The following is a 27,974-nucleotide window of genomic DNA, read 5'->3' as shown; positions in this document are numbered from 1 at the left end:
GACACACACACACACACACACACACACACACACCTAGCATAAACAAGGTTAGCAAGGTCAAAGGATACAAGAACAAAATTTAAAAGTCTATTTCTGTAGACTAACAATAGACCATCTGAAAATGAAATTAAGAAATGCAATTAAACGTTAAAATAACAATAAAGTAAAATATCTAGGAATAAATGTAACAAAATAAATACAAGCCTTATACATCAAAAAATACAAAGTATTTTAAAAAGGAAAGAAGATTGAAAGAGATTCTTGTTCAGAGATTGTAAGGGTCAGTGTTACTAAGATGACAATTCTCTACAAATTGAAAAAAAACTCGCTGCCATCAAGTTGATTTGACCCACATAGTTACCCCATGGGACACGGCAGAACTGCCTCTGTGGGTCTCCAAGATTGCAACTCTTTACAGGAGTAGAAAATCCTTTCTCTTATGGAGCTATCTGGTGGTTTTGAACTGCTGACCTTGGAGTTAGCAACCCAACTCATAACCACTACACCACCGCTTTCATGTCTAGGTAGACATTACTGAATGCAGGGGCAGTGAATTATCTGATGTCACTCTTCTAGCCACAGTCTTTAGCTGCCATCAATCTTTGTCTGCATGGGTCTGGGTATGGAGGTTGGGGAAGATACTGATGGGATTAATCTGCGATTGTGACCAGGCTTCATTGGATGCCATCCTTCTGGGTATGAAATGAGCCCTCTGAGAATCAGAGGAGATCTTACTGCAAGCCAGAGCCCAAAGTGGAGCATGTCTTATGGACCCTGGGATCCTTGTACAGTGATCCAGAGCACAGTTGTGACATCCAGAAGAGCAGCCACAGCAGAACCAGCGGCCAGAGCATGAAAGAGAGCAGTGGACGTCCCAGGGCACAGAGCAAGTAAAGCTGAGTGCTTTGGGGCTGGAGGCTGGCTTGTGGAGTGGGGTGCTTCTGGGCACTTAATTGGGGGAACTGTGATTACTGACCCAAGGAGCTGAACGCTTTTGGCTCGAGGCTGACAGCGGAGAGGCTCGCTTTTGGATGTTTGCTAGCCACCCTCAAAGAACTCTGTAATATGTCCTGATGAACACACAACTACATCCTAAGCCTTTCTTCTCCCCACCCCCCATTAACTTCCTCAATAAACCAATCATGAATATTGTCCGTGAATTCTGCATGGCCATTGCAATGAATTAACAGAAACTAGACATAAAAGCGCAAGAGTGTTTTTTGAGTGACGGAGCACAACACAGAAGGGAGGTAAACCATGATCTGTAACACATTGCCATCACGTGGATTCTGACTCAGCCACCCTTCAGGACAGTGTTGAAACCATTGCACAGGGCTGCCAAGGCTATGAACTTTAGGGCAGCACACAACCCCGTCTTGCTTCCCGGAAGCAACTGGTGGCTTAGGAATTCTGACTTACTGCTTGCCAGCCAAGTGCTCAAGCACTGTGGACACCAAGGCCCCTAGCCTTTAGTAGTCCTTCATAAGGTTTTTCGATGGGTACTCGAAAGGCTTTGCACATTTGTGATGTTTTGCCATCAGACATGCCTTGCCCTGTCCACCTGCTTGCTGCCAAGAGGTGATACAGGAACCGAACCAGGAATGGGGGCTCAGGCTCCTTCTCTGACTCTTCTGTTGACCATGATTCCGAGTCAGTGTCTTAACGTATCCCATGGTCAAGTGTACTAGCCCTGCTCACTTATGGATTTGCTTGGGGGTTAAGTGTATAATGCTGTGTGAAGGCACATGGCAAATATCCAGAACTATTCAAATCCGAGGAGGCTTCAAACAATTTTTGAAAAAACAGTCCATTATTTCCATGAACTTTTTGAAGCCTTCTGATACACGTGGTCCCATCACCTGAGGTTACGCTTCCATCTTGTGAAAGGGACACTTGTTACCTGAAGACTTCGCGGCTATAGGTGCTATACGATTTTACCTTGAATCACGCATCAGTTTTTCAACATCATATATATGCATTCTTTTTCAAAATGGAACCTCTTGATCCTAAGATCCTATTTTTTGAAAGAAAGAATCTTGAATTATCATGGTGTATATTTGCAACCTCAATGGCATTGCTCATTACTATGCTATTACCAGTTTTATACATATTTGGCATTTAAGTTATAGTCCGTAGAATTTTGTATGCCCTTTATTGCATTAAAAACAGAGGTGATTACAAAGGAGAAAGTAGCAACAATAATTCTTTCTATTTTCTTTATCATGTTCACGTCCGTGCAGTAATTAGTTCTAATAGTAACACCTTCATCTTGGGCGCATGCATTTCACATGTGTGAATAGCGCATTCTATGTCCTTTATTGAGTTAAAAACAAAAGCAGTAGAAAGATGACTGTACAAACAATAAAGCAAGCTTTATAACAAAAAAAGAAACTGTGTAACAGTGTGTGTGGGTAGCCCCAAATACTTTAATAATATATATATTTTTTATTTTTAAGAATCCTTGAGTTTTCAAACCGAGTGCAACTGGCTGCACTTGATTCATTGTATTTGGGACGTGGCACCTCTCATTCCGTATTTGCGTTGTTCCAGAGGAAATGGGATTTTAGTCCACATGATTCCAGGGGAGACGGCACAGTGAATTCCAAAATACTCCTTAGATTGGGAAGAGACCGCTGCTGGAGTTGTCATGTTTATTTTATCGTAACTCGACAGTAGAACAATTTAGTATGTTAATGCCGAAAAACAAACAGCTTTGTGGAATAAAATACTGTTTTTTGGCTGCCTAACAAACGATTTACTCAAGAATACAGAACAAAATTTCTCAGTTTCGTGAATGGGCTTTGTAAATATTTTGCCAGGGCTCTTTCTTCTTTTCTTTCGTCTTGGGATGGGGGAGACAAATTGAAAAAAAAAAGTTTAAAAGCTATATGTGTCTATTTTGTTTCAGCTTGGTGTATTTATTAAGAGTGAATTCTGTGTGTCTTTGCAGCTCATCAATATGTGTATTTAGAAGTTTTTCGAGTTCTTTCGCTCGCTTCTCTTCTTCCAGAAGGAAATGCTGGGCAGCCAAAGCAGCTGGGATGGACATATCTGGGGGAGACTAAAGGGAGAAAGAAAGACGGGTTAGAGAAGAGACACAGAGCCTGCTCCTCCCCGGACACACACTGCCCCTCGGAATGAAACCTCCGCCGCCTTGCACTGACCCCTGTGCCAGCGCACTGCAGCCAGGGCTGACGAGCCACGGGGAACTGCAAACCACACAGCAGCGCCGCATTGGAGGGCTCGAGGCATGAGTGGCGCCGTGTCCAAGGGCAAAGGCAGGGAACATGTAATTGCCCTGAGGCCTGCCTGGAAAGCACGCCACTAATTTGCCAAGTCAATGATTCTTCTCTGAAAATTAGCAACTCCAATAAGTTAAAGATTTTAATAGAAAAGGGCAAAGAAGAGTTATAAAAGGGGAAAATGAAGAATTGGTTTAACAAGGATGCTAATTGATCGAACTGATGTCTGGAGTTGGCATGTGGCACATGGGGGACACCGGCTCCTAGAGGGCCCTAATGCTGGGGGTCTCGGGGGTGGGGTGTCTCACCTGCACAACCTAACAGGATGTGCTGTGTCTTAAGTGTGAGCTGTCCAGTGCTCGTTTGCAAAAACAACCACAGCAACACTTGCGGCTGAAGAAAAGGCAAATATTCGTTGGCTTTACAGGGTTCACTGCAAAAGAGGAGGGCTGGTGGTGCCGGAGGGTGAGAGTTGGACTGCGAACCAGAGTCCTGGTAGCGCTCTGTGGGAGAAGATGATGCGTCCTGCTCCTGTGAGACATTCCCCCCTGGAAGCCCTCCACAGCCGCAGAGACTGGAAATCAACTCAATGGCAGTGGGTTGGGTTTGGTTCATTCCAAAACCTAACAAAATGTTAGGTCACTTTTAAAATGTCAATGGGAAGCTCTCTTTTAGCGTTGTGACCTGGGGTTTGCTTCAGTCCCGGTGTTGAAGCAGGACCAATCTGTAAACAAGTGAGCCTTGTTGGAGGAGGGCTCAGTTTGCTAGTCTGGCCCCTGCCAAAACCTGGTATGGATTCTGGCAGATGGTAGTGGATCGCTGTAGACATAGTCACCTCCGCTGTAGCGGCTGGGCCAGAGACGGCATCTTTACTGTCATAGAATACTGCAGCCCTGGGTATGTGGCTGCTATTGATCTGACTCAGAGAGTCTGTTTAATACCTGGTCAGAAGCAGTCAGCATTCACATGGATGGACGACAGTATCCACCCACAGGCTTGCTCCAATGCTATACTGCCAAAATACATTTCCACGGGGCGTGAGCTGTTTGGGCATCTTGTATTAACATGAACATAAGGTTGAGAACACTGATGGGCAAGAAGTGGCAAGTATATAGAGGCCTTGGGAAGGCAGACACACTGCGGAGGGTAAGAGAAAATCCATCAAGATGTAAGCATTTGGCACGTTGGTGGCAATTTTAGAGGTGCCATAGCATGGCCTAGCACAGCACCCTCTTCTGAGTGAAGCACAAATTGATTCAACTTCCCTCGTCTATCACGAGGAAAGCAGCCCCACCCTGGGTGGGCCCCTTTGGGATTTGAAGGGAATATGGCCCATACTTGGGAAGAGTGAGGCACCTGGTCTATTTTTCAGGTGACACAGAGGCTGTTTTTTGAGGTAGGCTTAGAGAAAGTCGGGCTCTGTAGCAAGGTCGGAATGGGGTACACAAGCAGCATTTCTGCGGGGGCCAGAAGGCCTGGGAGCATCCTAACTAGAGGGGTCTCTAGTGGAGAAAAATACCCTGTGGGGCTTCTGACAAGGTTCAGTGGACGAGCTGGGTTACAGACCTTTAAGGTCCCTGAACAAGGCCATGACACCTGCAGTCGACAACGAAATTATTTGTAAAACAGCTCCTGCCCTGCACTGAGCCCTAAAAGGCAGGTTGACTGGATCAGCTGATGTCATCCAGCCTCTGCTTCCGGCCACCTCAGTGAGGATTGCGCATGGGTCCAATAGCATGGTCTCCCTTTCACCAAGGACCATCATCGATCTACTCTTCCTATTGAATGGCTAACCTATTTAAAACAAAGATTACAGTGGAGCGCCTAGTATGGCACCATCCCTCAAGGACACCAACCACCATTTTGGTGGCAATTTGGTGATATCATCTCCCTTATACCTTGAAAAGGTCAATATTTATCCTGGTCAGGATTGACACGGATTTTACGTATGGATTTGCCTTTCCTGCACACGGAGCCTTGGTAAGCATATGATATGCCAGAAAGTTCACAGAAAGATGCATCTATTGACACAGGAACCGGCTTAATGTTAAGGATCCTTCCCAGTTTACAATAAGGAGCCATGGTGCCATAGTTATGCTTTGGGCTGCTAACCACCAGGTCAGAGGTTTGAAACCACCAGATGGACTACAGGGGAATGATGAGTCATTCTACTCCCATAAAGATTTACAGCCTCAGAAACCCACAGGGGCAGAGCTGCCCTGTCCTATAGGGTAGCAGTGAGTCTGAATTGACTCAATGGCATTGAGTTTTTGGTCCTACTTTACAGCAAAGAAAGTGGGGCAGTTCCATAATCTGTCAACTTGAGTGAAGGGTTGGCAGTTGGAGCCTACCAATCAGGTGATATTCAATGGTGCCTCTGGGCATGGCTTTCTCTTAAGGATTCTGGGAATTCCTGTCTTCCTCCCTGGAGGCAGGACACACACTCTCTCTGCTTTACTTTCCTGTTGACAAGCCACATGGAACTACACTGATGGAGCCATAGCCCTGGAGCTGGAGGAGCTATATGGGGACCCATGCCAGCACTGAGGTGCTTCCACTGCCACTTGATCCACAAGACTTTCCACCCACTGACCTGTGACCTTCCTGCATTGGACATTATTGTTGGCTGCCAATAGCGCCCTTGACACTCAACTGGAGCTTCCTGTCTCACTTGGGAAGTTGCAGTTTTTCACCCCTCTCCTAGCCTGCTTCCCAGACGCCCCTTCTTCTGAGAATGCCCCTTTAATGAATCGCGTTCACAAGAGAATTAAAACTCACAAAGATTCAAGAAATGAAAAATATAAAAACTGAAATTAGGATCACTTCCCAATTTGTTTTATGAGGTCAGGATAAGCATGGATCAACATTTGAAAAGCACAACAAAGGCAAATTATCGGCTTTTTCTATCATAAGCATAAAGCAAAAATTCCACAACCAATGGCCAAGCGGGGTCTATTCCAAGAATACAAGGTTGGTTTAATAATTTAAAATCAAGATAAAGTATCACATTTGCAGAGCAAAAGAACCCCCCCCCAATATATTTCAATAGATGTAGGAAAAGCATTTGATAAAATTCAATCTCTATTTTGGGGGTAAAAAGTAATCCAAACAACTTATAAAATATTTATAGCAAATATCATATGTAATGGTGAAAAACAGAAAGATTTGCCTTGTGACTGAGAAGTAGAGGAGGATGTTGGGAGTAGCATTTGCATCCAACCTTTATTGGAGCTCCTAGTCAGTACAGTAAGCAAAAGAAGAAAAAATAAGTGTCAAGACTTTAAAACAAGAAATCAAACTATTATTATCTTGATTGTGAATATGGAATATCCAACATAATCTACAAGAGTGGAATAAGTGGTCCAGAGACAATTGAATATTTACATAGAAGAAGGTGATCTAGGTCTCTATCTCAGACCATACAAAAAAATGAATTCCAGGTAGATTTAGGATCTACATGAAAAGCAAAGAACCCATATTTATAGAAGATGACATGGGATAATGCCTTTACACACGTGAGAACGGGGAAAGTGTTGTTAATAGACAGTAAAGCAAGCCTTGAAAGGGAACAATAGCACTAGGGAAGTTATGAACAACTTAGAGTACTCAATCACTGCAGATCAAAAGGCAGCATTTACCCAAGACAAAGTGCAGAAGGGTTAGAACATGAGGACAGGAAACACAGGGAAGAAGAGGAATAAGTGATGCTACATTGTAGCCATTGCAACCAATGAGATGAAACAAAATGTGTATGAATTGCTGAATGGAAAACTGATCGGTGCTATAAACCTTCACTTACTTTATCATAAACACTCAAATGAAGGAAAATGTACAACAAAAATAGGACACCAAATGTACTAACAATAAAATAAATGATTTGTTGAGTGAACTATAGTGAAATTAGGAATTTCTCTTCATAAAAAAATCACTAAGAAAGTGAAGAAGCAAGTAAGAGTGGGAGAAGATCTTTGCAGTTCATGAAAACAGCAAAAGTTTTATATCTAGAATATATAAAGAACTCCTACAAAGCACTTAAAATAAAGATAATCCAACAGAAAATTAATCAAGGAAATTGAACAAGCACTTTAAACAGAAGGATATCAACATATGATATTTTACATGTGAAAAAATGCTGAAGTATACATTAGGCAATTGATAACTTCTAATTAAAACCACAATAGGTATTACATAGCAACCAGAATGGGTAACCTTCAAAAGACCGATAATACCAAGTGTTGGAAAGCATACAGAGCAAAGATGACTCTTATATGATATTTATGGGGTAGTAACTGACGCAGACATTTAGGAGACCTGCTTGACAGTACCTCCCAAAGCCGAACATACATATCTATAGCTAAGTCTACATCTATACCTGTCTGTCTGTCTATTTGCTCTCAATGGCACAGCAATTCGACTCTTAGGTATATATTAAGTGGACATGTGTACATAGTAGGGGCTTCAAAAAGTTCACGAAAAAAAGGAATGAAAAGATAAAGGAACTGTTTCCCGGATTTTTTAAAGTCCCCTCGTATGTGCATCAAACGCACGGCACAAGAGTGTTTGTTTTAGCAGCAATATTTGTATTAGCTCCAAAGTGGAAATAACACAACCCCCCGTCACAGTAGGATGGCTCAATAAGTGGTAGTACCCCTACATGGTATTTACATATCTTGGAGTACCACAGAGAAATGAAAATGAGTAACTGAAACAACGTGGATGATGAATGTCACACACATCGTGTTGAATCAAAGAAGCCAGACATAAAAGAACTCATACAGTGTGGTTCTATTTCTACTAGCTTAAATTCGCAAGTGGAGAAAGCTCGTTCACGGTGTTCGAAGTAAGCACAGCGGCCACTTGGGAGCAGGCAGAAGGGAGGGCGGGGGGCCTTCGGAGTGCTGGCCTTGCTCTGTGGATCTGCGTACACTGATGTGCTCCCCTCCTGGGAAGCCATCAAGTGGTCCACTTAGCATCTGAGCATCTGTTGGCAATAGAAAAATTTCTTTAAAAAGACACAGAAGATCACGTGTGGCTTGTGAGGGTCCAAGGAATGTGCACATTAGCGGCGATTTGTGGTCAGCCCCAGAGACTAAGAACCACTCACGAAAATGCTATCTTTTCCTCCTAGCTAGGGATGGCCCCATGGCTGCTGCTGAAGGAGCACCTTTTACAAGTTTCAATCACCGTGTCCATCAGCATATTGCTATCAGTGGTAAGAGGGAAGCGATCACTCTTTAGAGGGGAAACATTCCAACAACCAGCCACTCACCAGTGGGAATACTTCGTCGTCACTAACCAAAGGGCTGGCCATTTCCTTGGTTTGAAAAATCAAAGGCGGCAGTGGAGGCGTGCTCCTGGCTGTCTCGCAGTCTTGGCTCAGGCTGAAAGAGAACGCAGGGTTATGGCTGCTCTGCTGGCACAGGGTGGGGGACGCAGCAAAGGCCTTCCCTTTTCCTGCTGTCTTCCCGAGGGGCCCCAGGGAGGGCAACATCACAAAGTCGTCTGAGCATCTGGGTATTTCTTTGAAAATAATTTTCCTGATGAATACCCTCCTCTTCACTTCAGAAAACCTTATAATTGTTTTTTTTAAACCCCTCCTGCTATTATTTCCTATAACACCTCTTCGAGTCTTTCATTTTTTTGTCATTTAATAACATAAAACCAATTTGTGAAAATCTCAAAACACCCAATACAGCTGTCCTTGACAGTTTTTTAAATTAAATACTTTTATTGGGGCTCTTACATCTCTTATCACAACCCATATATTCATCCATCATGTTCTTGACAGTTTAAACACACGCTCTTCTTCTTTTTCCCAGCACACAACTTTACTGGCTCTCTTGAAAGAATTACATTTTGTTTTTGAGGCCAGAACAAGGCTTTGTATAATATCAATTCTAATTTCTATAAAACTCAAATCAACCCGAACCTGAAACCCGAACTCACTCCCTTCGAGCTGACCCCGACTCCCACCAACCCTGTGGGGAGTGTGGGCCTGCCCCTTTAGGGTTTCTAAGATTGGGAATCTTTATGGGAGTAGATGCTTCCTCATTCTCCTTAGGAGAGGCTTTCTGGTTAGCAACCGAGCTTAATCCACTATCCTTTCCAAGCCCTAGAGGATTTCATCGTTTACAACACAGTTTCAATTTATCTAATTTCTTGGCTCCTCCACTTCTCCGCTGTGTAGCTGTGAGCAGGTTGCTTTCCGTCTGTGTGATCTTGATTGTTTTTCTCTGCATGAAGTGACTGCTATATGCCTAGAATGCTTCATACACGGGTAGCATTCAAAACACAATCCCGGGCACACGGTAAGGGTTCAGTAAAGATCGGGCATTGTGATTATTACATAGGTTAAAGCTCATTGCATCCTCAAAAGCTCCTTACAACGTGGACATTATTCACAGATGAGGAGACTAAAGCTGCTGATCTAATTAATTGCTTATTAATCAATATAAATGATGAGGAAGTAGTGATTTTGGCACCAAATCCAGACTTTCTTGACTTCAAATCCTGTCATTTAGATGAAAGACATGATATGGAAGTGGTTGCCTGTGCAGAGCGATAGGTTAGAAGGTGAGACTCAATAAAATAAACCAAATAAATTAATGTATCCTAAATTTTTGCACATGAGGATCTTAACAGTGTAGGCTGTTTGAGAATTATATTTTCTGAATATTAATTCATGAAAATAGGTAAAAATTTAATAAAAATAATCATACCAAGGACATATAAAATGCCATCAATGTAAATTACTAGTTTTAATAATCAAACTCTCCATCATAGTACATATCAAGCATTTACAAAGCCTTTCTTTATATCTTAATTTGACAGCTAAAGAAAATCATATTATTTTTCTGTTCTTATCCCCAAACTATCTATATACCATGGTTTCTTATTATGCAAACATTTTCAGAGCTATGCATACAAATAGCAATAAAAGTTAAGTGAGGCATCTGTAAATTTGCACATAAAACAAACACAACATGTTTCCATTTTTACTTATCTTAAAATACATCTTTTTTTTAAACTCATTCTCACAAACCATAATTACCATGGAAACAGAACAGCAAATTAAATTGAAATACATGGTTTATGATGTGCACAATAAGATGAAACATCCCACAATTCAAATAGAAGTACAACAATTGTATGGTGCCTTGCAAATAATCTGTAGCTGAACCTTTCCATTTCAATGAGTCTCCCATCTACATTTCAAAGAAATATATATCTCTTCATAATTTCAATTGTACAGAGATGTCAGGCAAAGCATTATTTATTCTAAATTATCTAAATAATTACCTCAATTTTCCACTTTGCTTTGGATGTATAGATCCAGTTTTATGGTGTTAATTACTAAAATTTATATAGGCACATTCTTTTTATTATAAGATCAATAAAAAGTAGAGATGGAAAAGAAAGGACTAGATTAGCACTTTGCTTTAAATCATCTTTATATCTGACGAGTTCTTATTCTAGACTACAGCTGTTCAAATACTTCATAAAACCACCTTGCATAAAATGCTAAGTATATCAATTTAAAAGCTATCTAAAAGATTATTTCTGAAGGCTTGGAGTATCTTGTCATAAGCTCATGTCCACCGTGCTTTTCGGCAGGCCTTTTTCCAAGGTCTCCACCGTTTGCTGTATTGTTGGGCGCCATGGAGTCAGTTCTGACCCATCGGGACCCTAAGCACAACAGAAGGACACACTGCCCAGTCTACATCATCCTCAGTCATTCCCATGCCCAAGTCCATTGCTGTAGCGCCAGAGTGTCAATCCTTTGGTTGACAGCCTCCACCTTTTGATTGCTGCCCCTCCATTGTACCCAGCATGATGTCTTTCTCCAGGGACTGGTCTCTCCTAACAACCTTTTCAAAGTATGGGAGGCGAAATCTTGTCATCCTTGCCTCGAAGGAACACTCCAGCCGTTACTTCTTCCACGACAGATTTGTTTGTCCATAGTATTTTCAACATATTTCTCCAGTATCACAATTCAATCTTCCTTATTCAATGTCCAACTTTCACATGCCTCTGAGGCAATGGAAAATACCACGGCTTGGGTCAGGTGCACCTTAGTCCTCAAAGTCACATTCTGGCTTTTTAATACTCTACAAAGGTCTGGAGCAGCAGATTTACCTAATGCAACGCTTCTTTTGCTCTCTCGACTGCTGCTTCCATGAACTTGTATTGGGGATTCAAGCAAGACCAAATCCTTGACAATTTCAATCTTTTCTCCATTTGTCATGATGTTACCTATTGGTCCAGTTGTGAGGATTTGGATCTTCTTTACAGGAAGGCTACAATCTGTGATCTTCATCAGCAAGCAAGGTGTGTCATCTGCCTATCAAAGGGTGTTAAGCCTTCTTCCAATCCTGGTGCCACATTCTTCATATAATCTAGCTTCTCTGATCATTTTCTCTGCATACGGATTGAGTAATTATGGTAAGAGAGGATACAGCTCTGACACATACCCCTTTCCTGATTTTAAGACACGCACCATTCCCTTGCTCTGTTTGCACACCTGCCTCTTTCTTGATCCGTCTATTCTTCCCCAAAGGGCAGGATCCAGTTACTTGATGGGGGCGCAGAACTCTCTGCCTCTGAGACTCGAGTAGACTCTCCAACAGTTTTCAGAGTTTTCAGATGTGCGCATCCAATCCTGTCCTTGCTTGGATGTCCCCTGGGCTACAGGGCAATGTCCTCAGCACAGAAGAGGAGCCCAGCACAGCCCAAGCTCATTTACCTTTTCTAGCCTCGACTTTAACACTCCATATAATTCTCCCAGTTTTGTCAGTAGTTCCCCGGTCTAGACCTGTCCAAACGTCTATCTTTTGTTCTTTATTAAGCAAAGCTATGGTACATTTTTTTCTCAACTTGCTTGTGGCTCCCCAAAGACATTTCTTTCTTTTCTTTTTTCTGGTGGGGAGAGAGAAGAGATCTCATAGTGGTTATGACATACTTGCTGACTTTGTGTGCTTTTTTTCAAGTAACAGAAACTTTATTAACTAGAATTGAAGCTGTTTTAATGATTAATGGTTGTGCTTGCTGACAGCTTAACCAATATAAAATGATAAAACTTTTAAAACCATAAATTCAGTTTTAAGTATGTATGAGTAGCTCACATAGATAATGTGATTATTATAAAATCGATTTACCATTACAATTAGTTACATATAAATAGCTCTGGATGTCATTAGTCCAAATTAGTTCGTAAATTATCCTTAAAACTTGAAAATTAGAATCTAAAGTCCTTCAACACATTCTCACCAAATTCAATTGTATCTCACTCATAATTTTTAAAAAGTGTTAAGTAACTATCTTATTGGAAAACAAATCTCAAGAGATATCTGAAAATGCATAAGGGGACAGACATTAAACACTTCTTAACTTCACTCTAACCTATGTAAAACAACACACATCAAACTACTTCAAAGTGGATAGAAGATTATATGAATAATATGGTGTTCAAATCCTCAGAAGAGGCAGCTAAGAATTACACTATAGGCTTGAGAAGCTTATGGAACAGTCTCTTCAGTATACATGCTCCTGAAAGCTTTCTTTCCTCTTATTAATTAAGAAGCTAATTGCATACTATGTAGAAATAACTTATACGTGGGGCTTCAAAAGGTTCGGGGAAAAATGGAATTAAAATATAATGGCATTTTCCCACAAACTTTGTCAAGCCCCCTCGTATATTGATTTATATTTTTGGATTAATTTATGCCTAGTAAATAGATAACGCATTTCCAGTTTGACTGCTGCTGTGTGCGGGAGAGGAAGGCTATTTCATTTCTCACTTGTTAAAATTAATAGAGAGCTGCCTTAGCGTTCGCCCCTCCGGCGAGCCCAGTGTCCTTGCAGCTTGACAACTCTTTCCTGTCGGGGGTTTTATGTGCTAATAATTTATTCAGAACATTTGAAATGCCGTTTCTTTTAAAAAACCAGGTCACTGGAGAAGACTGAAATCAGACAAGGCATTAAAACAAATTTAATGAAACTTTGAACAAATGCAGCTGGCAGGACACAGGGCTCTGCGGCAGAAATCGTCGTTCACACTGCTTATTAAGACGATCTCCCGCGGAGGACTTTGCTTCCTAAGCTGGCGCCGGGCGCCCCGACGGCCTTGTTTTTGTTAGGCACTTTCAGTACGTTCTGCTGCGCCTCACAAAACAAGAACGAAGAGGGCATTCCAAACAATACAAACACTTACACAAAATAAGGAAGCGGGGTCTTTTTGTTTACTTAGCAACACCTGGTGCCCTCCACGAAGGCTTGCCAGGTTGTTCCGAACCAGCCAGAATAGGACGTCATATTCTGCCACACAGTGACTGGATCAGGGCAGAGCCCATCTACCGCACACAAGACTCCTTCTCGTCTCCCTGGGCTTGATTTTCTTTCACACAGAGAGCATTTGGGAGATACTTTATAAAGAATATCCATTAGAAATCATGTTCTTCCACCAACATCAAGATTGGACCCCTTTGGGCTGTTTTCCATTTTATTGGCCAGTCAGCGTGGGCACATGGCCCAGGGCCCTGTTGTATCCTCCTCACTCTCTTTTTGCCCTGTGCTGCCACCACCTGCAACATCATTCCCACCGTCAGGACCTGGCTGCGGGTAGCAGCCAGTCCCTCCTCGTTCTCTTCCGCTTTACTGCCAAGTAGCGGTTACTGAGGAGCACTTCTGAGTGGTTGCGGTTCCTGCCTTGGACCAGACGATGTCCTAAGACACAGCAGGCGGAGGTCGTGGAAGCAGGGCAGAGCTATACAGCACTCGGAAGAATGGCGAACAACATTTTAGAAAATGTCCTATGAATTTATCTGGTGGAACTTTTGGATCAGCTTTAGACTGCTAACCACAAAGTTGGAGGTTCAAACCCAGGAGCAAAGTGAGGCTACACGCTCCCATAAAAGACTTCCAACCTCAGAAAGTCGATAGAGGGTCGCTCTGAGTCAGAATCGACTCAGTGGCAGTGGGTTTGTAGAACTGGCACGCTCACTTACAAAGATAGCCTTGGCGTGAGTCGCCTCTACCCTACACGACTGTCTTTGAGGAAGTGTCATAGCCAGGCATTTATATATCTATCAAAATAGACTTAGCGGCACTATGAATTAATAGGGAAGTATAATTATTATAATAATACTTTTGTTATCACCAGTAATCGTAATAGTGGGTAATACTTATGAAACGCTGTTTTCTGTGAATTTTCACCCATAAGCCTCACCAAATCCCATGTGTTAGATGGAAAATTGGGGCACATTGAGGTTGCTTCTGAAGGCTAATTTCCTAAGATTTTAAATGCTATGGGATATGAAAGCAATGCTTAAGGTCTTTCCAGGTTAACAATGTGAGGTTTCTGAGAAAAGCTGGGTCTGAACCGATGGGTTCAGCACTTCTCAGGACCCCGGGTCGGGAGCGCCTCTGCTGTCGGGTGAGTTTAGGGAGTTCGGTACTCCCGGGCCCTTGCTGAGGGCCCACCGGACATACTGGCACATTAATGGCTCCGGGGAGCCTTGCCAATAGGAAACTTGCTTCATTTGCTTTTCTGGACCATTTTCAAGGTTGGGAAAACAGTGAAAGACCTCCAGAAACAGGACAACCCCATCAAACTTTAATTAAAAATGGAATAAATGATTCCGGTCTTCGGATTGACGTATTGACTTAAGTTTTGAATTAAGAGAGCTAAAAAATATGGGGATGATGTGGACGCAGATACGGATTTTCCCAGTCCTCTCTTCACTCACAGAAAGCCGTTTGCACACCCAGTTCCTCCCCGAGCACCGATGAGCTGGCAGGTGGAATGAGCAGAAGCCTGTGGCCACTGCCACAGTGTCAACAATAGAGGAATGTTTACTGCTGAAAGTAAATCAGAAAGGACAGCACCCTGTACTTCTTATGTGGCTATATTTATACCTCTATATATTAAATATGGATTTAAGATACATATTTTATGTAGTTATTGGGTACTACAATTAAATGTGTATTTAATATATAAAAATTATACACTGAAATCTGATTTTCTTTGCTCCCATGACACAAAATCGCACGTTAATGTTACTTATTTTCATATTTTATATACCCAGATTCCAAGATGGGTCTGAAGTAGCAAATAAGCTCCATTCTAACACCCTACCCATTTCATTGTTATGTATTTGTGCTTCTCAGACAAGTTTGAAAGACTTTTTAAATAATAGGGATGATAATGCATTGTCTCTTAAATCAGTTCAAAATATCTTCCACCTTAAGCTGATATTACAAAGGCATTATTGCTATGAAATAATCGCTAAAGGATTAAAGAGAATTAAATGATAATTTAAATGCTTTCCAATCCATTTCCATTAAAGCACTATGAATGTCGATTTTTATGTAATGAGTCTGCTTACCTATCTTCACTTTCTTTCATTTTCATTGGGCTTTGGTAGCCGTGTCTCACGGTGTCTGCATATGTATTTTGATTCGTCCAAGCCGATTTTCCATTGCCATGAAGTTTTGCAAGATCATTTCGGAGCCTTTCATTCTCATATTCCAGTTTGTTAATAGATGTGCACCTTGTGTGCTCTTTGGCAGTGAGGTCTATATTCTAGAGGAGAAATTTAAACATTATTGAATAAGTTGTTACGTACAGGCAATATGTCTTTTCTGTGCACCTGGACAGGTGTGTCAGAAAGGCCTTTTCACTGAAGGCTAATGACAAGGCTCCTAGAGAGTCCTACCCCCACCCCCCACACAACTCACTTCCTCACAGCTGAGACCTGGTCGCAGCTGCCATTGAAAGCATTTGCAATAAGACCCCCAGGCTTCAGGGCAGAAAAGATGTACTCTAAGCATCGTTGTTCTCCGTACACCTCATGCCATAGTGGCTAGATTTAAAATGCTTCATGTTTATTGACACTACGTGTAGTGTCAACTAATAACAGAACTAGAGGTGACCTAGATCTCAATCTTGAGAGAGTATAGATTTCTTTCTTATGAAAATAATCCTTCTAGAAAATATGGACAGGAATTTGGAACAAAATCAGTATTTCCACACTCACACAACTCAGGGAAAACTGCACAAATGTGTATTGATATCTTTCTAATCTTTGTTCTACCAATGTGAATATCAACAGAAAAGTTACTATTATCAATATAAAATATAACAGGAAAACTTACAACATTATAATCAGCAATCTAAACAACTACAAAACTTTAATGTACAAAATTGCACATTGAGTTTTGGAAACTGTTTTTTCCTTTCCTTTGAAAATGATATTATTGTCTAACGACTGAATTTTAGAGACACAAACAAGCTTATTTAACCATTTTCTTTCCTACTCTCTACCATCGAGGTGATGTTGGCTCATAGCGACCTTTTAGGGCAGGTTAGAATGGTCCCTTTCAGTTTCAGGAGTAGAAAGCCCATTCTTTCTCCCACGGAGCAGCTGGTGGTTTCAAACTGCTGATCTTGTATTGTAGTTAAGCAGCCCAACGCGTAACCTCTAGGTCACCAGGACTTGTTTTCTAATTCTGTACAACTGTATACTATTGACCTTACAGCTGAAATCGTGCTACTGTAATACAGTGGGGCCAATGTAACATCATAACATTTACTATCTGGTAGGTGCCCTGGTGGCATAATGGTTACTCATTGGGCTGCCAACTCCAAGGTTCAAAACCACCTGCTGCTCTAAGGAAGAAAGACATGGCTTTTTATACCTGTAAGGAGTTACAGTCTTGGATATCCACAGGGGCAGTTCCATGTCCTATTGATTTGCTATGAGCTGAAATGGACTCAGTGGCAGCAAGTGAGTGAGTGATAGATACTGGTTAAACATAGTAGGCATTAAAAATACCTTTCTTTTTTTTTTTTTGCTTCCAAGTCCAAACCTATCTACTATGTTTTCTGTTTACTACCTGACACATTATAGACCTTTGATGAATACTTCGGAAGACCGTTTCCAATATGCTCCTATGTCTGTAGGCATGGAAGCAAGGTGCCCTTGGGGAACAAAGAGCCAGTGCAGGCTTTTTGCTGCTTGCTCGGCTCCTGCCTCTATCATCGCTCAACATCTACTTATTGATGAGTCACGGTAGCAGACAAAACTGCAATCTGCAGCCTTCTGTTTTAAAAGAGAAAGGCCTGTGTAGTCTAAAATTAGAGCAGATTGGTGGTACATACAAAGGACGCGAATCTCACAAAATTCTGCCTTTCTGAAAAAGAAATCCATCTTGGACTATTGGCTGAAAAAGGTCCAGGTGAAGATGAAAAAATCTGACTACTAATGTCTATTAATCAAGATACATAATTTGTGACATTCTGCTGATCAATTAAAATTGTATTCAAGCTTTTTCTATAGAATTAGATTTCATCTGTGACATTTTTCACTGTTAGTTTAAAGAAATTATGGAAATATCAATGATTAATTTTTTTCTCAGTACACCATAATTAAATGAGGGCTATGAGCATGACATGAAAAATCCCATAGGTAACATACCTACATGACTGATATTTAAGAGCATACTCAATTTCCCTTGGCAATAACAGTTTTGGGTCTCTTTGATGTTTTCCTTGGATACTATTCTAGTTAATTCAGGAAGATGGCCTCCCATTAGATGCTTCTTATGGGAAAATACACACTGACTACATTCTACTTCTACATATCTAATGGGTCTCTTTGTAGGGCCATTATCTCAATTCCTTGTTTCTTTTAAAAATTGTAGGGTCTGTTTCTACTCTTCAGTCTTGAAATGGAAAATTGGAGAGTATGATGAGGCCACCTAAATTACCGAAATACATGAATAATAAAATCATTTTTGTATATGCAGTGCTTTTAAAATTTATGGATATTCAAAATACATAGGCTAACAAAATGTGTGTAGAAGGTTAGTTTTGGTAAAGGCTATTTAAATTACCAGTCAATTCCAATGTATTCCACACACACAACTATAGTGAGCAAGTATAACGATGCTTTCCTCCATCAATTATAATCCCACTCAAATGTATATGATTAAAATGGGTAGTCTTAAATATGGTTAGTATGCTAATGCTGGCATTAAGTTGATGGCAGTGAGTGTATGTATGCTAATTTTTTGTATATAAATTGACATTTTAAACATTTTCTAGGCTAAATTTTCTGTGCTGTTATTTTATTTAGTAAATTAGTATACCACAAACTCTGAGTTCTGATCACACTTGGTTTTATTAGAACGTCCTTACATGACATACAGAACGAAGTAAATTAGGAATCACAGAAAACTATCATGACCCACTCAGTTCTTCTTTCGCTCCTCGGGGGCAGAATCAGAGGAGACCTCCCACTTCTCTACCTGTCGTCAGGTTTCTGCACAAGCCCAGAACACATATCTTTCTCAGAGTCGGAAGCCTCTTGCAACCTGTGTTCCTGTTCTAGGGATCTCACAGCACCTGAAGAAAAATGTCCCCCAAAAGGACTTATTCCCCAGGAGACACTGGGAGAGCCACAGCTCCAAGCATGGGTGGGTGATTCAGGACAGGACAGCTATTTCCACCACAGGGCCTGCCTAGGCTTAAAAAAAAAAAACCCCAAAATACTTTCCCTGAGGGTGAGTGAGCAGACAGCTTCACAGCCATGTCAAAAAACCTGCAAAGCTATAGTTGGTTATTTATAAGTGACTTATCTTAAGACCAGTAATTCTACTTGTCTAGAAAGGAAAAAGTTATTATTTTAGTATTATCTGAAATATTGCTTATTTTATAAGATCTAAAAGTAATGATTTTTTAATTGCCAAAGGACACATTGCAGCATCAATTATTTAATTCTAATTTTATTTATCCATTCCAATTACTTCAGAATTAACTACCTAATTATGGGATTTAACATATAATAGGATATGGAGCTTTCTTTATGAATTTTTGAAAGAAATGAGTCTTAAGTAATTGAAATAATAGGTCATAAATTCTGAAAGAGCAAATAATTATATTTAAATGTTTTTATTTCTTCAATAGACACTTGAGATGTTGCTTGACTATTTAAATTATCAGTCAATTTCTTCCTTCACAACCAAAAAATTAGGGAGCAATGATAAACATGCTTTCCCACATGAAGTATAATCCTACTCCAAACATATATAATTAAATACTACTTTAATAAGCACTATTTAGAAGGCATAACACTTGTAGGAACCCAATGAACCAATTCTTGCATAAATACATAATGGACATGTATGTGGTAAGGGCTACAGATGTGGATCGTTGCAGATGTAGTTAGGTAGAAATTTAGCAGCCTATCATTTGATCTTCCTTACAGTACATTTAAATTTGTTTTAGTTTTTAATATTTTCTGCTTTCTCTTAGATTGTATTTGATCTATTTTACATTGTTATTGTTAATTTTGGTTTGTTTTGGTTTAAAGATATTTTTCTGTAAAGCCAAGATAGATAACCCTTCAGAACAAGTAATGGGAGTAAGGATTCCCTGAGGGCATGGGAATAGATGGAAGGGGGTGGGAAGGTGGGCAGGGGAGCTGATAGCAACGATGACTGTATAATCCCACTCAAGGAGTATGAATAACAGAATTGTAAGTGAATCGACAGGGTAAGACAAGGATAATAATAATAATAAATTATAACATATATAACATAACAATAAGGGCTGCAGGGGGGTAGAGTGGGTGAGGGAGGAGATAAAGAAGAGCCGATATCAAGGAGTTCAAGAAGAATGATTTCTTTAAACCGATGGTGGCAGCAATTGTATAATCATGCAGGATCTAATTGAATTATGAACTGTTACAACATCTGTAAGAGCTCCCAATATAATGGTTTTAAAGAATAAAATATTTTTTCAGTATATGAAATCCAGGATAGATAACTCTATGGAGACAGTATGGTATGGAGCTAAACAACGATGAGCACAAGAAAGAAAATGTCCCAAAATGATTGTGGTGATGATTGTACAAGTCTTTTTGATATGATTGACCTATTGATTTTATATGTGAATTATATGTCAATATAACTGTTGTGGGGGGAAAAGACAAAGTGAGTGCGCTTTCAGGGCAAACACAGTAATATTGGACAAAGAAAATAACATGCAAGAAAAGCAACCAAAAATACAAAGTATAATGATGTGTTAAATCATATTGCCCTCAGTATGAACTCAAAGCATACCCTGGGTTATGCCCACAGATGCGGATGGCAGTATTAGAGGCTTGAGCCCACCTAGGCATACCTTGGCAAGGAGGCCTGGGGATCTGCTTTCAAAAAACCAATCATTGTAAGGCCTTGTGGACCACAGTTCTGTTCTGACACTCATGGGTCACTACAAGTCAGAATGGACTTGATAGGAACTGGTATGAACTCAGTTAAAAACAACGGTGATGTTCTGACTCATAGCAACCCTCTGAACAATGGAAAGAAGCATGGCCCAGTCCTGAACCAGGCTCATCATTGCTCCTCTGCTTGAGCCCATGGTGGCGGCCACTGTGTCAATCCACCTTGTGGAGGGCCTTCTACTTTGGCACTGCCGCTACCGTATCAAGCATGATGTCTTCTCTAGGGACTGGCCTCTCCTGACAACATGCCCAGAGCACGTGAGACACAGCCTTGACCCTTGCCTGGAAGGAGCACCCTGACTGAAGTTCTTCTAAGACAGACTTATTGGTCCTTTTGGCCGACCATGGTACTTTCAATATTCTTCTCCAGCACCACAATTCAAATGCATCGATTCTTCTTTGGTCTTCCTTATTCAATTTTAACCTTTCACGTGCATATGAGGCAATTGGAAATGCCCGGACTTGTGTCAGGCACATTTTAGTCCTCAAAGTAGTCTCCCTACTTTTCAATATTCTAAAGCGGCCGTGTGCAACAGATTTTCCCAGTACAATGGGTCTTCTGGTCTCTTGACTGCTACTTCCATGAGCAGTGATTATAGATCTGAGCAAGATGAAATTCTTGACAACTTCAGGATTTGGGTCTTCTTGAAATTGAGTTATCATCCATACCGAAAGCTGTAATCCTTGATCTTTTATCAGCACGTGCTTCAAGTCCTCTGCACTTTCAAGAAGAAGGCTGTGTTATCCGCATATTGCAGGTTGTTAATAAGCCTTCCCTTCATCCTGACGTCACATTCTTCTTCATAGACTCCAGCTTCTTGGTCTACGTGCTCAGCATACAGATTGAATAAGTATGGTGTGAGGGTACAACCCTGAAACATCCGTCCTGATTTTAAATCATTCCACATTCCCTTGTGTTTACACAGCTGCCTTGTCATGAATGTACAAGTTCTGAAAGAGCTCAGAGAGTGCTCTGGGATTCCCATTCTTCTGTCCAGAGTTTGTTATGATCCACACAGTTGAATGCATTTGCATAGTCAATGAAACACAAGTAAACATCTCTCTGGTATTTTCTGCTTTCAATATAGATGCATCTGACATCGCAATGATATCCCTTGTTCCATGTCCTCTTCTGAATCCAGTCGTACCTCGCGCTGCTCCCTGCCAATGTGCTGCTGCAACCATTGTCGAATGGTCTCCAGCAAAATTTTACTTGCGTGTGATAGCAGTGATATTGTCCCATAGTTTGCACTTTATGTTGGGTCACCTTTCTTTGGAATGGGTACAGATATGTATCTCTTCCAGTCAGTTGACCAGGTAGCTGTCTTCCAAACTTCTTGGCACAGACACATGAGTGCTTCATGTACTTGTTCAACTATTTCAACAATTCCTACAGCCTTTGTTTGTTTGTTGTTATGAATGCTTTCAGTGCAGTCTGAGCATCTACCTTTAGTACCACTGGCTCTTGCCCTCAGGCTATCTCCCGGAATGGTCCAGTGACTCATTGCAGTCTTCTTTCCACTCCTTTTTGATGCTTCCTGTGTCATTCAATGTGTTCCCCAAACAATCTTCAATCTTGCAATTCAAGGCTTGACATTTTCTTAAGTTCTTTCAGTTTAAGATAGGCTGTGTTCGTCCTTTTTATTTTTCCAACTCTAGATCTTTACAGATTTCATTGAAATTTTCTGTTCAGTTCATTGACTTCGCCATTTCTTTCATTTGCCTTTACTCTATGATTAAGAGCAAGTTTCAGAGTCTCGTCTGACAGCTAAGCTGATCTTTCACTCTGCTGACTTTTTGCTTTCTTTGTAAACGATGTTCGTGATGTCCACCAGAGCTCATCGGATCTTCTGTCATTAGTGTTCGATGCAGCAAATTGGTTCTTGGGATGTTCTCTAAATTCAAGTGGGATAGACTCAATGTTGTAGTTTGGCTCTAGTGGGCTTGTTTTGATTTTCTTCAGCTTTAACTTGAACTTATGTATGAGCAATTGATGGTGTGTTTCACTGTCAGCCTCTGGCCTGGTTTTAACAGCTTACATTGAACGTCTTCATTGTCTCTTCTCACAGATAGTCCATTTGATTTCTGTGTATTTCTTCTGGAGAAGTCTATGTGGATAGTTTCTGCTTGAGTTGTTGGAAAAAGGTATTTTCTATGAACAAGATACTGGTCTTACAAAATCCTATCATTCAATATCAATCTTCATCACTATCACCAAAGCCTTATTTTCCAACTACTGTTCCTTCCTCTTTGTTTCCAACTTTTGCATTCCAATTGCCAGTATTTACCAATGTAGTCTGAATGCATGTTCGATCAATATCTGACTGAAGATATTGGTAGAATTATTTAATTTCTTCTTCACTAGCTTTAGTGGTTGGTGCATCAATTTGAATAATAATTGTTTGATTCAATGTTTTTGAATGATGATAGATATAATCCCATGACAGACAACACTGTTCTTCAAGAAGGACCTTGAAATGTCTTTTTGGATGATGAATGGAGGAGCCCAATTCCTCTAGATCAGTGGTTCTCAACCTTCCTAAGACAGTTCCTCATGTGGTGGTGACACCCCCTCCCAACATAAAATTATTTTCGTTGCTATTTCATACCTGTAATTTTGCTACTGTTATGAATTAGGAGACACCTGTGAAAGGGTCGTTCGACCCCCAAAGGGGTTGTGACCCACAGGTTGAGAACCGCTGCCCTAGATTGTGTCATTCCAAGCATAGAAAAATCATATGATTGTCTGCTTAAAAATGGTCAATACCAGTTGACTTCAGCTTACTAATGCCTAGGATATTAATCATTATTAATCTATTCCATTTCTGTTGACTTCTATTTTTCCTAGATTCCTACTTGTACACTCCAAGTTCTAACTATTAATTGGTGTTTGCAGTGGTTTTTTCTCAGTTTGGGTTGGGCCTCATCAGCAAATGAAGATCCTGAAGGCTTTACTCCCCCGGTTCACACCACCTGAGCTGACTCTACTTAGAGAAGGTAGCTCCTTCTCAGTCATATTCTGAGTGTCTTTCAACCCAAGGAGCCCACCTTGTGGCACTATCTCTGACACTACCCTGCTTCCATTCGTTAGACCTTCAGTATCTGGCAATATTTGGGTTCATTGCATACGGTTTTTAGCAGCTACTTTCTCCTAAGTAGACAGCCAATTACTTCTTAGTCTGGAAGCTCCCCTGAAACCTGTTCTAAAAGGCATTTGAAATTCCATGGACACATCTTCCTGCAATACACAAGCTACCACAATGAGACCAACTGACAGATTAGTGGTGGGAAGGAGATAAAAAAAGGCTTTGGTAATCTCTTTTGCTCACCTCCCTGATACGATCACTGAAGATAAATGGGTGCATAAGCAAGTGTGGTGAAGAAAGCTGATGGTGCCTGGCTGTCAAAAGATACAGCGTCTGGGGTCTTAAAGGTTTGAAGGTAAACAAGTAGCCATCTGGCTCAGAAGCAACAAAGCCCACATGGAAGAAGCACACCAGCCTGTGAGATCACGAGATGTCGAAAGGATCAGGTTTCAGGTATCATCAGAACAAAAAACCATATCATTGTGAATGAGGCGAGGAGTGCGCAGTGGAGACCCAAAGCCCATCTGTAGGCCAGTGGACATCCCCTTACAGAAGGGTCGCGGGGAGGAGATGAGTCAGTCAGGGTGCGAGGTAGCAATGATGAAACATACCTAAATGGTAATCTCTTTAATAACATTAGTAAATGGTTTCCATGGATAATTTATTCATGGTTCATCGGTCAATCCACCAAACCTCCTTGACACAGAACAATCAACTATATAGACCAAATGGACAACATCTGCCCCCAAAACAAACATGAGAAGGCAAAGAGGGGTGAAAAGACTGAAGGATAAACCGGGGAAGAGAGTGTGGACATGAAGGGAGTGTTGACACATAGATAGATAGCAACAAATGTCATGGAACAATTTGTGTATGAATTGTTGAATGGGAAACTCATTTGTTGTGCGAATTTCACCTAAGACACAATATTTTTTAAAGAGAAGAAAAGGAAACAGTGCTAGAGTATTCATGGTACCAGTGCTAAAGAAACTAAATGAAAGGATAGAGAAGTCAGACCTAGAGTAACTGGAGATGAATTCATGGAGGAGATAAAATCTAATCCAGATCACCTGAAGAATCAAGTAGGATTTGGTGAAATCAAGGAAATGATTCAGGTGGAGGAGATTCTTCATTCATTTGGTCATCTAGTGAGTGAGTGTGCATGGTCTTTTAGATTCAGGTACTGTATGAAGGATTGACACTCCCTGGTAAGCCCAGGGCCATAATTGCCCTCCAGGAGCCTGCTGCCCTGGGCTGGGAAGCCAACCCCTAAACAAGTAATTTCCATGTTTTGGATGAGAGTGAACCCCATGGAGCTTCTAAGGCTGTCATATTTTTAGGAGCAGACATCTAGGTCTTTGAGCTTGTAGAGCCACTGGTGGATCCAAGCCAAATAGTTTTCCTATAGCAGCTTAGCCATTATACCACCAGGCCATGATAGTGGCAAGCAAAGAACACTAGAGTGACTGAACAAGGGGACCCTTATCAGAGAAAACTCAGAACAGAAAACAACAACAACAATAAATCAGGGAAGTTTTCAAAGAATATGCAAAAGTTTCTACTGCAAGGCTCTCTGAAGCTCTGGCAGAGCCAAGTCATTGGACACGGCCTTTTAAGGTAGAAGGAACAGCACGTGTGGGTGGAAGCTTGGAAGCCAGGCAGCGCCTAGGCTGCGCATCTAGTGTGCAGAGGAGACCAAGACAGGTCTTTGTCTATTTAGGTCACTAAAGGGAAACAGGTGGTAGTTTGTGTGTGTGTGGGGGGAGGGGCATGTGTGCTAAGGAAGCCATGGAGTATGAAGAGAAGTATTCTAAATAAAACATTACTTAGAATCTGGTAATATGCTGGAGTGTGAACAAGAAAGTTTGTTCTGCGAATTCAGAGGTAGATCAATACCAGGAAATTTGTCGACCTTCGTCTATTATGTATCAACAAATGAGAAAAGCCCTATGATGTCATAGATATTGAAAAGGCATTTGACAAAACTCAGCAGTCAATCGTAATAAAAAGTAAACTAAGGCGGGAACAACTTAAATGTAATAAAAACCACTATCAAGAGGAAATATTACCCTGGAGAGAAAATTCTAAATTCATTTGAATGAAAAGCAGAAACTAAACTGAGTGACCAGCAATCTCTTACTATTTAATAATTTATTGGAAGTGTTAGCAAATATAATGATGAAAAATAACAGCTAACGAGCAACAGGGGAAGAGACAAAGCTATTTATCTTTGTTGCTATGACTGCATCATCTGTCCCACCTGTTTCCCCCACAAAAGCCTGAAAGAACGGTGGTAGAAAGCCTGCCAGAGCTAATAATTTCTCTCTTTTTTGGGTATTAGCAATATGTTCCTAGATATAGGAAAAGGGAAACATTTCATTCACAATTGTGACAAGACTCAATATATCAGGGGAAAAAATGTAAGAAGACACCGATCATATACAAGAGAATCATAAGATCTTATTGAAGAACATAAAACAACATCTAAAGAAATGAAATATCATATTATTGGAGGGAAAAACTTCCTATCATAAAAATGTCAATTCTTTCTAAAGTAATATATCAATTCAATTCATTTCCAAATACAATCCAACAGGAAGTTATCAGGAGAAGCTATATAATTTGAGTATAATGTTCAGATAAAAATTTAAATTGGATTTCTATTGTACAGCATATGCTAAGCTACAATTCTTATAGATTAAAAACTCTGATGAAAAAGCCAAAAAAAAAGGAAGAGAGAAAAATCTTAGACGAAAAGTGAAAAAAATCTTTGCAGTAGATCTAAGTGATTATATATACCATCTGGAAGTGGAGGGAACCTTATTACTCAAAGAAATTAAGAAGCGATGAACAAAAGGGACACGTTTGACAAACAAGAGTTAAAGAGTTTCTGCATGGCAAAATAATGTTATAAAAAAACCACCCAGCAACTGACTTAAAAAACTCACACAATCCGACACAAAATGAGCAAAGATTATAACTAATTCACATTAGTACACATTGACAATAAATATAGAAAAGTAGGGTGGCCTATAAGAAAAGAAACAATCAATCAAAACCAAACCTAACTCACTGCGATTGAGTCCATTTTTGACTCATCGTGACCCTATAGGACAAGGGCGAACTGCCCCTGTGGGTTTCAGAGACCAACTCTTGACAGGAGTCAAGTACAAATTGCAGTCCTACTGAGATGTCACTTTATACTCCCCAGTCTGACAAATAGTAGAAAGAACAGTCACGCCTATTTCTGGCAGAGATGGAAGAAAAGGCGCTCTCCTACAGAGATGGTATAAACATGATCTGATTTTAAGAGTTATTACAATGGAAACACACACATATCCTTTGCATATCTGACTCCTAGAAAGCTTTTCAAAACACACGCACGCGCACACACACACACACACGAAGGGGTGCTAAAAAGTTCATGGGAAAATTGAATTATCCTTCAATTCCATTTTTTACACGAACCTTTGGAAACACCCTATGTATACATAAAGGGAGCCCTGTTAGCAAAGTGGTTCCAAGTTGGGCTGAGCTCTGAAAGGTCAGCAGTTTGAAACCACCAGCTGCTCTGTTGGAGAAAGATGGGGTTTTCTATTCCCATAAAGATCTACAGTCGCAGAAACAAACAAGGGCTGTTCTACCCTGTCCTATAGGGTCACTGAGTCCACGTGGACTCGGTGACAATGAGCTTGTCTGTCTAATGCATATGTTGCTGTTAGGCGAGCGTTGTATTGCTAACTGTAAATTCAGCAGGTCAAGCCTGGCAGCTGTTCTGCTGGGCAAGGTGGGCCCATCTGTTCTCACACAGAGCGACAGACTCAGAGGGACCACAGGCACCACTGCGAGTGGGGACCGCCTCAGGAGCAGTGAGTGGAGTTGGGTGTGTGTATACAAGAAGGCTTAAAAAAGTCTGTGTGAGAATGGAATCGAAAGGTCACGAGATTGAAGTCCCCTTGACTATGGGTAATTTAAAAGCCATTGTTCATCCAGGATAAATCTGGAAAGAGTTGAATAAGTTATGACCAAATTAATTATGAAAAACAGTTGAGTAAAGTTTGATAACAGCGACACCGAGGGATATTAAACCATTATAAAGAATGAACATTAACTTTGGAGGATTTCCAAAGGACACTGTTGAGTGAACAAAAGAAAGATATGTATATAATATGATCCAGCTTAAAAAAATACCCCCAGATAGGTGTGTGTGTGTATGTCTGTGTGTGTGTGTGTGTGTGTGTGTGTTGAAACACACACTGCTATACCTGGCAGTAAACATGGGTGCTCTGGTCCCTGATGTTGACAGAGGGATGGAGGAAAGGGGAAGAGGAGAAGCAAGCAATGATATTTAAAAGACTGCA

General features: G+C 40.8%; 1 protein-coding gene across 1 annotated transcript in view; it reads right to left on the bottom strand.

The window, feature by feature from the left end:
• Positions 1-2,884: 2,884 nt before the first annotated feature.
• DEUP1 (deuterosome assembly protein 1) overlaps positions 2,885-27,974 on the bottom strand; it is a 90,434-nt gene continuing 65,344 nt past the window's right edge. The window contains exons 11-13 of the mRNA XM_075547803.1: positions 15,626-15,822; positions 8,512-8,623; positions 2,885-3,061 (exon numbers count right to left, since the gene is read on the bottom strand). Coding sequence (XP_075403918.1) covers positions 2,885-3,061; positions 8,512-8,623; positions 15,626-15,822 — 486 coding nt within the window. The remainder of the gene's footprint in view (positions 3,062-8,511; positions 8,624-15,625; positions 15,823-27,974) is intronic.

The sequence above is a fragment of the Tenrec ecaudatus genome, chromosome 4, assembly GCF_050624435.1.
Source record: "Tenrec ecaudatus isolate mTenEca1 chromosome 4, mTenEca1.hap1, whole genome shotgun sequence".
NCBI classification, from domain to species: domain Eukaryota; kingdom Metazoa; phylum Chordata; class Mammalia; order Afrosoricida; family Tenrecidae; genus Tenrec; species Tenrec ecaudatus.
The sequence above is the reverse complement of the archived record's forward strand: the minus strand, read 5'-3'. Positions and strand labels throughout refer to the sequence as shown.